The sequence below is a fragment of the Schistocerca gregaria genome, chromosome 1, assembly GCF_023897955.1.
Source record: "Schistocerca gregaria isolate iqSchGreg1 chromosome 1, iqSchGreg1.2, whole genome shotgun sequence".
In the NCBI taxonomy this organism is placed as follows: domain Eukaryota; kingdom Metazoa; phylum Arthropoda; class Insecta; order Orthoptera; family Acrididae; genus Schistocerca; species Schistocerca gregaria.
The window spans coordinates 621369549-621385596 of NC_064920.1; the positions used below are offsets into that span (position 1 = coordinate 621369549).

At 42.2% G+C, this 16048-nt stretch overlaps 1 protein-coding gene across 8 annotated transcripts in view; it reads right to left on the minus strand.

Annotated features, from left to right (window-relative positions):
* Window positions 1–16048, minus strand: part of LOC126359421 (leukocyte tyrosine kinase receptor) — an 815186-nt gene that overhangs the window by 407422 nt on the left and 391716 nt on the right. For all 8 annotated transcript variants that reach the window (XR_007566229.1, XM_050007634.1, XM_050007633.1 and 5 more), the window contains one exon: window positions 10479–10640. Coding sequence is in view for 7 of the 8 variants with exons in the window: in XM_050007634.1 (XP_049863591.1) it covers window positions 10479–10640 (162 nt within the window). In the remaining variant the exon portion in view is untranslated. The remainder of the gene's footprint in view (window positions 1–10478; window positions 10641–16048) is intronic.

Genomic DNA, 16048 nt, shown 5'->3' on the forward strand with positions numbered 1-16048 from the left:
CGTTAAGTAAAGGCCGTCGGTAACTGCATTGTCCGCGGTGAGAGGTAATGCCTGAAATTTAGTATTCCTGGCATCCTCTTGCCACTGTGGGTCTCGGAATATTGAATTTCCTGACGATTTCCGAAGTGGAGTGTCTCATGCGTCTAGCTCCAAGTACGATTTCGCTTTCAAAGTTTGTTAATTCTCGTCGTGCCGGCCGGTGTGGCCAAGCGGTTCTAGGCGCTTCAGTCTGGAACCGTGTGACCGCTACGGTCACAGGTTCGAATCCTGCCTCGGGCATGGATGTGTGTGATGTCCTTAGGTTAGTTAGGTTTAAGTAGTTCTAAGTTCTTGGGGAATGATGAGCACAGATGTTAAGTCCCATAGTGCTCAGAGCCAATTGAACCAATTCCCGTCGTGCGGCCATAATAACCTTAAAATCTCTTCATATGAATCACGTGAGAACAAATGACACTCCGTCCATGAACTACCCTTTTATACCTTGTGTAAGTGATACTACCGCCATCTGTATATCTGTATATCGCTATCCCGTGACCCTTTGTCACCTCAGTGTGACTGACTGTCTTTAGTTTTTTTTTTTTTTCTCCTAGCCCCATTTTGAAACTCACACGCTGGTTTTTCTCTTGTAATTTGTTTTTTCAAATGCAAGAATTATCCAAGGGAGAGTAATTTCGTTTGTGTTTGAAGTTACCTTGTGTACTTATTGTGCTGCATAATAAAAGCAAAACTCACTGATGTCAATGTTATCTTTTTGAAAGACCGAGAATATTTCACCCAGCCCTCGCACATCTTAAAGAGACTGCGAAGGAAATATTAATTCATATCTTGTACAGTTCTACCTGTTATTAGAAAGCTATACCAGTAATGCTGAGCTCCCGGGTTCGATTCTTGATGACCAACCGTAAATTTTCCATATTAGGAAGGTGTGGAACTAGGTCCATTCGGCTTTGGTCGGTTGAGTGAGGAACTTTTACATAAGACAAGTTCTTGTAGTGAAACTAACACACAGCCTGTGAACGGGGGTCAAAACGAAAAGGTTTAACGCGGACGAACGACGCATAGCATTTCTTCTTGATTTCCAAATGGAACGATAAATGGAAGAAATGAAAGGAAATTTCAGGAGAGATATGAAATTGTAAAGGGGAGATGTTATAACTTTAGAAAGCTGGATCACAAGGTTCTTCCTCACAAAGTATGGAAGAATAGACAGGTTGTTCTAAAGTTTAGCGCCTAATAGTTACTTTTGTTCTTTATTTATTTATCAGAAAGCACGTTGGTGCAGGTTACTGGCCGTGGCATTCATAGCTAAGAAGGAAATTGTATTGGTTGTATGTAAAAGAATTTAACGTTTATTATGTAATGGATATTATTGTTACTTTATTTAGAACGTGCAAGCGGTCAACCTTTGATTATTTAAATATGCTAAAAATGTAAAGTAATGTAGAATAAGCTGTAGCCAATGAGATGGACGGCTTCAGGAAAGGGAACTGCACTAGTCAGTTGAGCGAAGATGATCGGCGAGCGGGAAAAGCGGTTGGGGACGGGCAGAGGGACAGATCTGGTCTAGACACCAAATGGCACAGTTCGGATGGAGACGCGAAAACGGACAGTCCGTCTTTAGGCAGCTAGGAAGTGAAAAGACTTACAAAATTTCACGATGTGTGGTATCGAGGGAATTAGTCTCGGAGCCGTGAGCAGCCGCGCGCCTGTTGTGAACTCTAACTTTTCGCATAGATAACGAGGTGGAGTATTGGACTGATAATTCGCAATGAGATTGTGAATGAATGAACTGTGTCAAATGGATATGCGCTCGAATGTAACAATAACTCTAAATACGACCACTTTCAATATTAGTTTGCTTTCGTAATAAACATTATTCTAACCAAATCGCAACTGTGTGGCCTACATCATTTGTGGATCGTTAATTTAGCTCCCGATATTGTTATTACAGTTATTATATGTTATGTTAACTTTGTATTTCGCAAACTTGCCATCAGCCAGACAATTTAATCAAAGGGTCACAAGTGTCTAATTTAGGACGTGTAATGCGACACGTGCGATTCAACCCCTAGACGAGTTTGAGCGAAGACATTTCGACGAGGAGGAACCGCATGTGAGCCCCAACGATTATTGATAAACTGAAAAACATCGCCGAAGAGATTGCCCCTGTCAGAAGAAGAAAGAAACATGCCTGATGGAATGAAGAATGTGGTAAAGCAATACAGAAAAGGCAAAAAGCATGGTTGAATGACCAGCAAAAGAAAACTGACAGATCTCGAGAAGAGCTAACCATTGTCAGAAGACAAACGGCCAAGAAAATCAGATTGTCAAAAAGAAACCCTAAATTTCATAGAGGAATCATTCAAACGACATACAAAAAGGAACTATTGTAGGAAATTCAGAAAATGTCAATCACAGTACACTCTACCCACACTCATGACGAAAAATAAAAATGGGGAACTAGCGCACAGTAATCAAGACAATGCCAACATTCTAGCTGATTACTTCAAAGAATTACTAAATGTCGAGGTACCAAAAGAATACCTACATTTAGAACCACATCCAAGAAACAAAACACATGCAGAGAAGATAACACCACCAGATTTCAGTGAAGTGATCGAAGCAACTAGGTGGCTAAAGACCTACTAAGCAGCTGGGGAGAATCAACTGGTTGCAGAGCTGTGGAAGAACGTAAATGGACAAACACTTCAGAACCTCCATAAGCACATAGTAGATATCTGAAATTCTGAAAACATAACAGAAGAGTGGAATACAGCTATAATCCACCCAATACACAAAAAGGTTGATAGATCGGATCCAAACAATTATCGGGGGATTTCGCTCCTTCATCTCACATATAAGATCTTGTCTAGAATTATCTTTACGAGAATTCAGGAACAACTCGACCAAGAAGTTGGAGAATATCAAGAAGGATTCCGTCCTGGAAGAAGCTGTCCAGATCAAATTATCAGCCTTAAGTGGATCATAAAACATCAAAGAGTGAGAAACAACAAGTTGGTCACCAATTTTGTTGACTTCAAGAAAGCATATGACAGTATCCATCGTGAGTCATTACTTAAAATCTTCGTTAATCTTTTTGGACTCACCCTTAGCAATACTAAATCAAAAGTTAAATCCAGAGGGGAACTATCTGAATCATTTGAAATCCGGACGGGACTTCGACAGGGGGATGGCCTCTCTCCACTACTATTTAACTACGCACTGGAGAAAGTCATGCGAGAGTGGAATAAGAAATGCCAACCAAACATCAAGATTGGCAGAAATATGAAACTCACTTGCTTGGCCTCGTTGATGATCTAGCGCTGCTCGCTAATCCGCGACTGCTACGGTCTCAGGTTCGAATCCTGCCTCGGGCATTGATGTGTGTGATGTCCTTAGGTTAGTTAGGTTTAAGTTAGTTCTAAGTTCTAGGGGACTGATGACCACAGTAGTTAAGTCCCATAGTGCTCAGAGCCATTTGAACCATTTATTTTGCTCGCTAATAGCGTGGAAGAGGCTAAACACCAAATTTTAGAAATCGAAAAAAAACAGCAAAAGTCGGATCACGGATCTTGTTTGAAAAGACAGAAATGATACCATCCTTCAAGGTTGAAACTCCAGCCATTACACTGAATGATAACAAACAAATTAAAATTGTAAATAAATTGAAATACCTTGGGGAGGTTATAAGTTGGAATTCAAACGAGAAAAGTCAGTTGAAAGCATAACAACTAAACTGAAACAGGCGCAACGCATCACCTGGCGAACATACAAGAAAAAATGTCTCTCGATAAATGAAAAACTCAGACACTACCACTCTGCTACTCTTCAAGATGAACACCAAATCAACCACAGACAAACTATAGGAGGCAGACAGAAGAATCCTTAGAACAATTATAAACAAAAAATACCAAGAAGAGGGACAGTGGTGACTGTTACCTAAAGAAGTCGTATGCGAAGAAACTGAGTCAATAATTGACACAATGCGGAGAAGGAGGGTTGCTTTTTTCCGCCACATTTCCAGACTACCAGAAACCAGTCTACGGAAACAACTGTTCACCTACTTTTGGAAAAGTAAGACCAAGAACAACTGGTTCAAAGAAGTTCAAATGATTTAGACGAGTTAGGCTTGACAATGCAACAAATTGAAGGCAGAGAAGAGAAGAAGATCCTGAAATACAGTGACACGAGATTTAACATACAGACATTTGCACGCAAAAAATACACAATAACTGATGAAGAAAGGGCAGCCAGGTCGGAAAGGATGAAGAAGTTTTTGCAGCAGAAAAGGAAAGCCAAATCTACAACTCGTATTAAGACTTAAATGTATATGGATTAAATAAAGTGCTCCAATGTGGGCGTGAAATATCAAAGTAAACAGTAAATAAGTAAATATTTTCAAACAAAAATTAGATACACAAACATGTACTGTTATGTTTTCTTCCTTGCCATCTGTTTTATAAAAAAATGGAAAGGTGTCTTTATGACTTATGATTAGAATATTAATATGAAATCTGAGTCGTCCGAACATTGCAATCCTGCCTTTTCGCACATTAAAACTTCGCTAAATACTGCTACTGAAGTTACTACAGACACAAAATCAGCAGCTGGACAGGTCTATCTCATACTCTGTATAACAGTGATCCTAAACGATTTACCTATTCATTTTAAGCGACTTTAATTCCCAATGAATGCTTCGTTTGCAATAACAATAATTAAGGCTGATGGCGAGACTGAGGGAAAGAGGGAGAGGGAGAGAGAGGAAATGGACGTCGAGAGATGGGAGGAGGAGATGGAGAGAAACGGGGAGAAGATGTTACACGAAGAGAGGGAGAGGAGAAGGAGGGTGAGGAAGAGATGAGAAAAGAGAGGGAGAGGAAGAGATTGGTAGAGACAATGGAAGGGGGGTGGGGGGAGTTTAGGATGTATATTCTCAATTCCCATACACATTTAGCACTTGCGAAGCACTGTCAAGCTCGCTAACAAAGAAATAAAGATAAGTGTCCCCCAATGCGACGGCCTAAGAGTTCCTCAAATATATATAGGAGTATTGATGAGAAAAAAAAACATAATTAAATAATAAGCAAAATTTGCACTGCCCGACACGTGCCGTAGTTATTTGAACCCAGACACTGTCATTACGGAGCGTTTAGTTGTGGAAAGATATATGGCATCCTATCCCCACCACTTCCTCCTCTCTGGATCTGCCATTTATACCATTTACATTGCCCCTTTCCTCTAAATCATTTTTTTTACTTCATCTGTAACTCCTCTTTCTTGACGTTGAAGCCATAATTAGTAGGTAGTAATATTTAGACGATACGGAAAGAAACCTATCGAACCTTGTTTTGGGGCTGAAGCATCTAAAATGCACGGGCTATTTATTCCGTTTCGTTGTGTTTCACTCTTTTGCGTTCCAACTTTATTTACGATATAACATTTACTTTTCGCAACAGTAAACGAAATGCTTTCAATACTGTTGTTTTGAGTCACAAATCATGGTCGTGGCATTTCGAAAAGCATGCCTTCTCGAAATTCGACCACAGCTCTTTTTCCTTTGCGTACTTCTTCTTCTTTATTAGTATATATGTCTTATGACGGGTTTCACCGGGAGGCCCTCCATCGTGTCCTGTTCTGAGTATCTTCTTTAATCTGTTTGTATGTTCGTTCCCTTCTAATGTCATTCATCACTTCAGTTCCCTTCCTACCTCAGTCTTTACACTTTTGCCTCTATAATTCTTTGTGCAGACATACCTACGCTGTACATATCCCAGGAAAGACTTCTTCTTTGTTATTACTTCCAGTAACCTTTTTTCTTCCCCTGCTTACTTCATTATTTCTTCATTCTTAAGTTTGAGGACCCACTTCAGCTTAAGCATTCTTTTCGATTGTAAAATTTCAAACTTTTCTAAATAAGTTCCATCTTCCTTTTGAACTGTACTTTGGACACATTCAGAAGGAACTGGAGAAATATGCTCTTTTTTTTCGACGAATAATACGTAAATGTCTCGCTGTTCTTTGACTTTTCACTTTGCGCAGTGAATACCGTCAACAAAGCAGTACTCAGCTGTGCTTGTTGCTACAGGTCTCAAGCCGCACGCTCCCCTCGCCTCAAGAAAAGGGAAAAGGTGTGCAGATTTTAGTTACATAGTATGCGCATTACATAGTGACCCGCAAGGATAGCCGAGAGCGCTAGCGCTGTGATTCCTGGACGCGGGTAGGCGCGCCGGCCCCGGATCGAATTAACGGCGAGGGCCGGTGTGCCAGCCAGCCTGGATGTGGTTTTTAGGCAGTTTTCCACACCCCACTAGGTGAATACTGGGCTGGTCCCCACGTTCCGCCTCATTTACACAACTCGCCGACATTTCAATTCGTTCGCACTATTCCATGAATTACACTAGATGCAGACAGCTGGGGGACACTAACTCCGTCCCGGGGGTATGGGGTGGCGGCAGGAAGGGCCTCCAGCCACCCCTTCATACTAACTTTGCCAAATCCGTTCCTAACAATGCCGACCCTGCGTCAGTGTGGTACATGGCACCATTGAAAGAAAAAAGAAAGTATGCACATTACATAGTGCTATTTTATTTGCATAGTCAATTTTGGAGTTATAGCTCAAAATGTACTACACTCCGCGCGGAGTGACTGCGCGGTTTAAGGCGTTATGTCACGGACTGTGCGGCTCCTCCCACCGGAGGTTCGAGTCCTTCCTCGGGCATGTGTGTGTGTGTGTGTGTGTGTGTGTGTGTGTGTGTGTGTGTGTGTGTGTGTGTGTGTGTGTGCGTGTTGATCTTAGCATAAGTTATTTAAGTAGTGTGTACGTCAAGGGACCGATTAACTAAGCAGTTTGGTCCCACAGTAATTCACACCCATTTGAACACACACAAAAGGTTTCACTTCTATTTCAATGACTGGTGCTCCATATCTGGCTCTGTTCTAAAATACGTATTCGCATAAAAAACATTCTTGGTGTAAGTGTGAAAATTGAAAATAAGGCGCCATGGATGAATGACAGTGTCAAAAAAGTTGAATATGCCTGAAAGTGCAAGGATGGGCAGGGAGAAGAAGGGGGGGGGGGGCGTGAAAATTTCGCACACGGCGGCAAGGTCCCTGGATCCGGCCCTGAGGAAAGGTATCTGGACGATTATAAACAGATTATGGAAAAGAAATTACTTACTTCCTGGCAATTTATCGTAGATCGCTGGAGCTAAGAAGTGTACCAAGCGAATGGAATACAGTGCAGTTCATTCTCGTCTCCAAGAAAGGTTGTCGGATTGATATAAATGATTACAAGCCATTATCGCTGATGTCAGCGAGTTGCACAATTGTGGAACGTGTTTTATGCTCACTGACTGACGTTTTTGGAGAACAGAAATCTCCTCTACAGGTTATAGTTGGCCAGACCGCTGTATTTTTCTGAGTCTTAACTGAAACAATTTCTCTCACTCCATATTCTGTATTCATTTGACTGTTCACTCCGTTCAACACATCCTGTAATTCTTCTTCACTTTCACTGAGAATAGCAATGTCACAGCGAATCTTATCACTGATATTCTTTCACCCTGAATTTTAATCCCGCTCTTGAACCTCTCGTTTATTTCCATCATTGCTTCTCGATGGAAAGATTATACAGTAGGGGAGAAAACTACATCCCTGTCTTGTACCCTTTTTAATCCGAGCACTTCGTTCTTTATCTTCCAGTCTTATTATTCCCTCTTGGTTCTTGTACATATTGTATATTACCCATCCTCTCCTGTAGCTTCCTACTAATTTTCTCAGAATTTAGAACATTTTGCGCCATTTTACACTGTCGATCGCTTTTTCCTGGTCGACAAATCCAATCAACGTGTCTTGAGTTTTCTTTAATCGTCCTTCCATAATCAACCGCAACGTCTGAACTGCCTCTCTGGTGCTTTTATCTTTCCTAAAGTCAAACTCATCGTCATCTGACAGATCCTCAATTCTCTTTTCCATTCTTCTGCATTTTATCCTTGTCAGCAACTTGGATGCATGGATGCATGAGCTATTAAGCTGATTGTACGACAATTCTCGCACCTGTCGGCTCTTGCAAGCTTCGGATTTGTGTGGGACAAGTTTTTCCGAAAGTCTGATGGTATATCGCCAGTGTCATACATTCTACACAACAACGTAAATAATCCTTTTTTTGCCATTTCCCACAGTGATTTTAATTATTCCGATGAAATGTTATCGATGCCTTCTGCCTTATTTGATCTTAATTCGTTCTAAGCTCTTCTGAATTATGATAATATTGGATCCCCTATCTCCTCCCTGTCGATTTCTGTTTCTTCTTCTTTCACGCCATCACCGAGTCGCGGCCTTCAGTGCACTTTTTCCACCTACCCGCTCTCTCCTCTGCATTTAAGAGAGGAATTTGCACTGCACTCTTAACGTTGCCACCCTTGCTTTTCATTTCACCGAAGGTTGATTTGACTTTTCTATATGTTGAGCCCGTCCTTCCACGATCTTCTCTTTTTTTTAGATTTCTTCACATTCTTCATGCCATTTTGCCTTAGTTTCCCTATACTCTGTGTCTCTTTAGTTCCTAAGTGACCTCCATTTCTGTATTCCAGAAGTTCACTATACTTTTTGTACTTCCTTCTTTCGTCGATCAGTTAAAGTATTTCTTATGTTATCCACGGTTTCTTCCCAGTTACCTTCCTTGTAGCTACGGTTCTCTCTTCAACTTCAGTGGTTGCTCTTTTTAGAGATGTCTATTCCTCTTCATCTAAACTGCCTACTGAGCTAACTCTAAGCGCGTCATTTCATTACTTAATACTTCCGTATCTCAATTTCTTGTCCACTAAATCTTCCTGACTAGTCTCTTAAACTTCGGCCTACTCTTCATCATTCCTAAATTGTGATCTGAGTCTATATCTGCACCTAGGTACTCCTTACAATCCAATATCTGATATCGGAATCTTTGCCTGACCAAGATGTAATGTAACTAATATCCTTTTCCAAGGATATCTCCTCTTCTTGTGGTTCTTTAACGGAGAATTCGCTATTACTGACTGATATTTATTGCAAAACTCAATTAGTGTACCTTCTCTCTCGTTCCTATTACCAAAACCATATTCTCCCTTATCTCTTTCTTCTGCCCCTCCCCTGCGACAGCGTTCCAATCCGCCATGACTATCAGAATTTCATCTCCCTTTTTGATAATCCACTATACATTACGAAAGGCTGGCACGTGGTTATAACTGGATGTGTGATCTCCATGGAGGGCAATGTGTGCTCTGCAACGTATTCCCCTGCTGGCCACAAGGATGGTAAAGAATTCTCACTTTAGGGCGTTCCATTTCTCCACCAGCTTCGTTGAAAACTGCTGGATGGTCGTTGGTGCATGTGGACGTGCTGTCGAACGTCGGCCCATCGCATTCCACACGTGCTCGATGGGATTTAGGTTATGGGAAGTGGCATGCCACACCATTCGCCTAATATCTTCTCGTTCAAGACCGCCTCCACCTGCGCGGTTCGGTGCGTTTGCGCAGTTCGTCCATACAAATAAAGTCGGGGTAAGTGCATCCCTGACAAGACACACAGGGGAAAGGAGTACCGCGACGCAATAACGTTAAACGGTGAGTGTTCCGTGCTCTAAGATTTCGAGGTCAGTGCGTACATGCAACACTGTACGTCCCCGGGCCATAACATCTGGACCACAAAAACGATCGTCTTCGAAAATGTTCCTGGGTGCATTACGTGTTCTCACCTATCGCTATATGAGGGCACGTCAATCGTTGCCGAAGATGGTCGTTGTGGTGGTCCAGTTGTGGGAAGACATAACGTTGCGTGGTCGTACTGAACTCGAAATCTTTGAACATGCTACACTCAACAGTCAACGTTTATTGTAACACTGTTTCCTTCCCCATGAGCGCCTTTTCAGGCGTACATTCGGTCCTAACTTCACTTAATATGTATGATAATGAGCGACATCATCGAACAGAGCATTTGGAGCAGCTCTTTGAACAAGAGGATATTCGGTGCATGGACTGACCTGCTCGTTCCCCCGCCTTAGATCCCATAGATCAGTATGGGGTGTACTGCAGCAAGTCCACTTGCACGAATAACCAATCAGTAGTTGGGATGCCCTACCACCTGAACTCGTTAGCAACCTTGTGGCCAGGATGGGAGCACGTTGCAGAGCATGCATTACGGTAAGTGGTGATCACAAGCACTACCGAGACCCATATACAGCATTTTGTAATGTCCAGTGGTGCGTCATGAATCGCGGTCATTTCACTTGTCAGTGTAAATGTTGTATTCAAATAAAAGTATCATTTCTGCTCATCTGATTGCATATTTGTTTCAGTTACCTTCTGTATTATACTGTAGCTGTTCTTTCTACGTACGGTTGTTACTTGTAGTGACGCATCACGCGGAAGTTACTTTCGTCCAGCAGCTTTGCACACTATTGTATTTAGAGGGAACTTAGCCTGCACATTCTAGTAGTAACTTACCCGAGACGTTGCCATAGGTATGGTCGTGGTCGGGTCCCGTGATATCCTTACTGCTGGAGCCGTTGTGCAGGGTCCAGTTGAGATGGGCATTGGGGGCGTTCTCCCACCCACACCAGCCGTCCTCCCCCTCGAAGGAACAGCGGCTACGCGCAGGCACCTTATCTGTGGACAGTAAATGGACCATCGCAGTTCAAAATGCTCGTACTCCCGACGCTGAAATGCTTGGAGAGATAGCAAAAGTCTACAGAGATTCAGTGACTTTTCTTAAATGATGACGCCTCTCTCTCTCTCTCTCTCTCTCTCTCTCTCTCTCTCTCTCTCTCTCTCTCTCTCTCTCTCTCACACACACACACACACACACACACACAAAAACACACACACACACACTCACACACACACTCACACACCTGTAAAATATAGAAATATTCCAAAATGGTTAAACTGATTATTATCTGACACATCGACAGGGTGTTCCATTTATCTAGACCACCCAAAACAACTTTCTGTCCAAAAGTAAACTAAAAGATGTACCAAGCAAATGCTGTTTATGTATGGAGACTGAAGCGATGAATGAAGATTTGTGCCATGGCTGGGATTAGAATCCGGGTCTCTTGCTCACTATGCTGATATGCTAACCATTACACCACCCTGGCACAGAGGCCTTACACAACTGCATGGACTACCATAGGGCCCCCCCCTCCTCAATCAAAATCCCCATTGGCTCCTCAGCCCACTTGCTATCAACCCCCCCCCCCCTCCACCCGCACCGGATGCCGAACAACATCGTTACAGAGGCTGTATTGGAATATCATTTCAGCATCGAACGAAACGGGGGATCCTGAATGAAACCCAGGCACAGATGCTTTAATCACGTGAAACTCTTTGGTCCCAGAGATCTTTTGAAGTCTCAAACATCTATGTTACATTAATGCAGACTGAAGCGACATATATGCAGTTCTAAAGGAACAAGCAGATGTTTGAGACTTAAAAAGTACCTATGCCTGAGTTTCAGTCAAGATCTCCCGTTTCGTTCGATGCTGATGTGATACTTCTGTACAATTGGAGAGCCTCTGCAATACTGTTCAAGTTCATTGGCAAGTGAGCTGAGGCGTGAATGGGGATTTGGATTGAGGGGGAAGGCGTGCTAGGGTAGTCTGTGCAGTAGTGCAAAGCCACTGTGCCAGGATGGCGTTGTGGGTAACGCATCTGCCTAGTAAATACGAGACCTGGGTTCGATTTCCAGCTTTGGCTGAAATTTTCATTCGTACCTTCAGTCTGAAAATATATACATCATAGATGGTCTCTGGAGCCACGTAACTTTATTTGAAATGTTGTTTATCTACCAGGGGAACTGTGACCAACATGATTGTCTTTGCTCTAACTTTCTTTGTTACGAAGATAATAAGAGCAGTACATTCTGTCTAAATAGCATGCTATTTTTTTAGGCAATCACCTTCGTCTCCTCAAGACTTGTCCTAAAAAGTATCACAATATGCCGTTCACATATACATGGCATGATTAAAAACGTAACAGAAAAATGACTTTCACTCTCCTGTATTACCACGCGGTGCAGATACCCTGCGTAATGTAGCTTATACTACCATATGCAGTTGACAGCAAACAAAATGGAAACACAAGGAAAATGCAAACCGGTTCTTCACTCAAGCGTCTTCACTTAAAAGCTTGCGTGAGTACAATTTATCAACGAAGAGAAAGTAGAAATGCAACTTATCGTTTAAAAGTACTACAGTATTGTACTACGTATAGTCATGTTATAAATAAGAAAACAGTAGTGCAGTTACTACTCTGCTGACATACATTATCCATAGACTGCAGCAGCATGTCTACCTCATCTTTGTTGCTGTATATTGTACTCATACGAATATCCGACAATAAATGAACCGTGTTCATTTTCCTTGTGTTTCCATTTGTTGAAAACCATTCAAAAGCCAAGATATCATCAAAAATTTCTTTATTTAAGACGACCGGTTTCAACAATCATCGCTGTCATCTTCAGGTCTGTAACATCTTTTTGTTGTAAAGCATGTTCATTTGTTTACTGTCAGCTCCAGGAAATACATGAGATACCTTACCCTGGCTACCTCCACTGTGTGCTACACTGGCCAGTCCCGCTGTGGCCGAGCGTTTCTAGGCGCTTCAGTCCGGAACCGCTCTGCCGCTACGGTCGCAGGTTCGAATCCTGCCTCGGGCATGGATGTGTGTGATGTCCGTAGGTTAGTTAGGTTTAAGTAGTTCTAAATGTAGGGGACTGGTGACCTCAGATGTTAAGTCCAATAGCGCTTAGAGCCGTTTGAGCTATTTTGAACTGGCCAGTCACAGTAACGTGACCACCTGAAGGAAGCGCGAACCGCGGGGAGACGTGCAGGAAGACAGTGAGGTTCTGGAAGGCACAGACTCTAGTGTTATGACCAACTGCGCTAGGCTTTTGAGGGAGGACCCATAGCGCGACCAGCTCCGTCGAGATGGTCCCACAGATTTTCGATTCGGTTTAAATCCGGGGCGTATGGTGGCCAGGGGGGTACGGTACACTCATTCTGGTTATGTCCGAACAATGCCCGTATGCTGTGAGCTATGTGGTACGTTGCATTGTCCTGCTCATAGATGCCATTCCGCTGAGGAAAAAAAACTGATTGAAGGGGTGAATATGATCCCCAAGGATGGATGTATACTTGTGTTGATACATTGTGCCTTCCAGGATAACCCAACGTATGAACGAAAACATTCCTCAGACAACAACTGTTTCAGGATGTTTGTTTTCAGACGTTTCACGCCGTACACGCCAACGGCCATCTCTCCGATGGAGTATAAAACGAGATTCAGCTGAAAAGGCCGCCTGTCACCACTCACTTGCGATACTGGCGTGCAAATTCCAGCCTTCGTCGCCGATGAAATGCAGTCAGCATTGGTGCATGAACCACCCCCTGCTGCGGAGGCTCATACGCAGCAGCGTATGCTGAATGGTCATTGAGGAGACACTGTTGGTAGCCCCTTGGTTCATGTGGGTGGTCAGTTGATCACAATTGCACGTCTACTCGCCAGTACACATCTCCACAGCCGTCGTTCATCCCTGTCATCCATCGCCCGTGGTGCACTATTTATACACTTACCATGTTGCCAGTTTTGGTTAGCGCCGTTTTGCCACGCACAGTATATTTTAACCACGGAGGCACGCGAACAGTTTACAGGCTTAGTTTTTTCGGAAATGCTTCCACCCTTGGCCCGAATGCCAGCCCTTGCTCTTTTGGAGTCAGAAAAATCTCTCCGTATCCGCATTGCGACAACGACTACACTGTTTTTCCGCGTTCCCCCCGACACGCTTTATTAACTTTCACTGCTAGTGCTGCTAGCTGCCGTCTGCACGTGCTTATTGCACGTTGACGTCGAAGACAGGCGATGGTCACATTAATCCGACTGGATCGTATAGTTTTTGAACAGGTCTTGACGAAAGGAAGTGGATAAAAAATAAGGTTCTAATTAAACAAGGACGTACAGTTATTCATGTATTAGTAGCAAAAAAAGTTACAGAAAAGGCAATCATGTTAGTTAAAATCCCCCTCTGAGCTAAACAAATTATACTATTTCTTATTTTGCTTCTGTACAGAAAGTCATTTGCTGATGTCAAGATAAATTGGACGTCCTATATAGAAACATAGGTGGTCTACTAATGCTGTGAGCGATTAATAACTAAACTGTCTGTAGCTGCGATAGATGTAAGGGGCATCAAACAAAATTTATAAAAGTATTAGCTCTTCTCTTTGGCTTAGACTCTACATTTGTTCTGTAGCAGCTGTGGAAATTAACAAATCCTGTTCTGAGAAATTCCATTGAGAAATATACAGAGTGTAAAGTGCCAGACGAATCCACTATACGTAAAAATTACTTACAGCAGTGCTACGAGCAAACCATTAAATACAACGGATGAGATTCAAAATAATTTTAAAGGGTGTCAATCGACGAAAAAGAAGGCTTTGAGGGACGGTTCATTTCAAATACTGTTACTAGGTCTCTTAACAAAAATTGCGGTCTACGCAGTATCTACTTGCAATAGAGCAGTTTCAAATAACAAAGAGCTCCGCAGTTTCCTAATTTTTATATCGATTCCATGAATTTACTGTAGCCAAATGGCATTGAGTACGAGCTTGTATACCTGTTCGACTGATGCAGTAAGTTGGTACTGCTCTCAAATTTGTATTTCTCAGTATGATGCATTTGATTTGTCTTGCTCATGGCTTACATGGCGTTGCTGTAACTATACGTGCAAATTTTCATCCTGTTGACAAATTGGTGTCTGCTATGAAGAAGATGTTTGTTTAAGCACCTTACAGGAAACAAAAGTTCAGAGTAGCAGCACCTGGCATTCCTCTGCCACCAGAACCAATTATAACGCGCTGGGGCACATGGCTGCACAATGATTTACTGCAGCTAACATTTAGAAACTGCTAAGAGCGTCGTTTCTACATTTGATCCTAGAAGTTCAGTCTAAATTCAAACTGCCCAAGACGTTCTGAACACCCCAGAAATAGAAGCTAATCTTGCGATATATCTACTCAATTTTCTCATCTTCCGGTGGTAATTATTTCTACGGAGAAAATCAGTTCTGCCCTTTTTAAGCCACAGGCTTTAAACTTGATTCTGTCCCTGGAACAGTTGGTGAAATAGTGAAGGAATAAGTTCAGAGCACACTTTCTAGTAATCCAGGATACGAACAAACTTGTGAAATTGAAGAGATTTTAACCGTTAAGCACACTGAACTACCGAGCAATACCTCGCTAACAGCGGAGCAAGTAGCCGCTTTTGTACATGCACTCTTAAGTTCCTTTGAGGTACAGAGTTTCTCCCGCTACAGGGACATATTGCGAGACAACAGGAGATAGCTCACTTTCGAACATCTGAAACATGTAGTGTGATTTGTAACAGAAGGGAAATGGAAAATTAATTATAAGTACAATAGCTTTCCATAAATTAATGTAAAGTACTAGTTTTCTTTCATGTTTTTTTACGTTTTTTGCGAATTATTCACAGGCATTTGAAGTACCTCCTTTTTGTGCTACGACGATGCTACTTCAGTTTTTACATCTTTTATGCGAACAGTTTACGTTCATGTTTTAGATTTTTGGAGTATAAATGCATACATATTGAAAGGATTATCACTGCATGAAAATCCGGTCCTTCCTGTGATTACAGACCGAAGATACGACTTCACACTTCGCAGACAAAAACGATCGCTCTGCGTTACAGGACGTTACCGGGAGCTCAGCACCATATGTTGAATTTAATTCGTCCCGGCAGTAGGCCAGGAAGATTTTTTTGCTTTTTCAAGTATTCCACTACTTCATTCAATGAACTAAGATCTGTAGAATCACTGCTTTGGATAAGTTCATAAAAGATGCTTCAGCAGAGAAGCAAGCGTTTCCCGTCTATATCTGATTCATAGAAAAATAATGTATAATCTGTATATTTATCACCAGGAAGAAATTGTTGAATTTAGTTTATAAGCATTGATGATTCAGTGTTCAAACTTGAGTCCAAAAAGCTGACGGACGAATCCT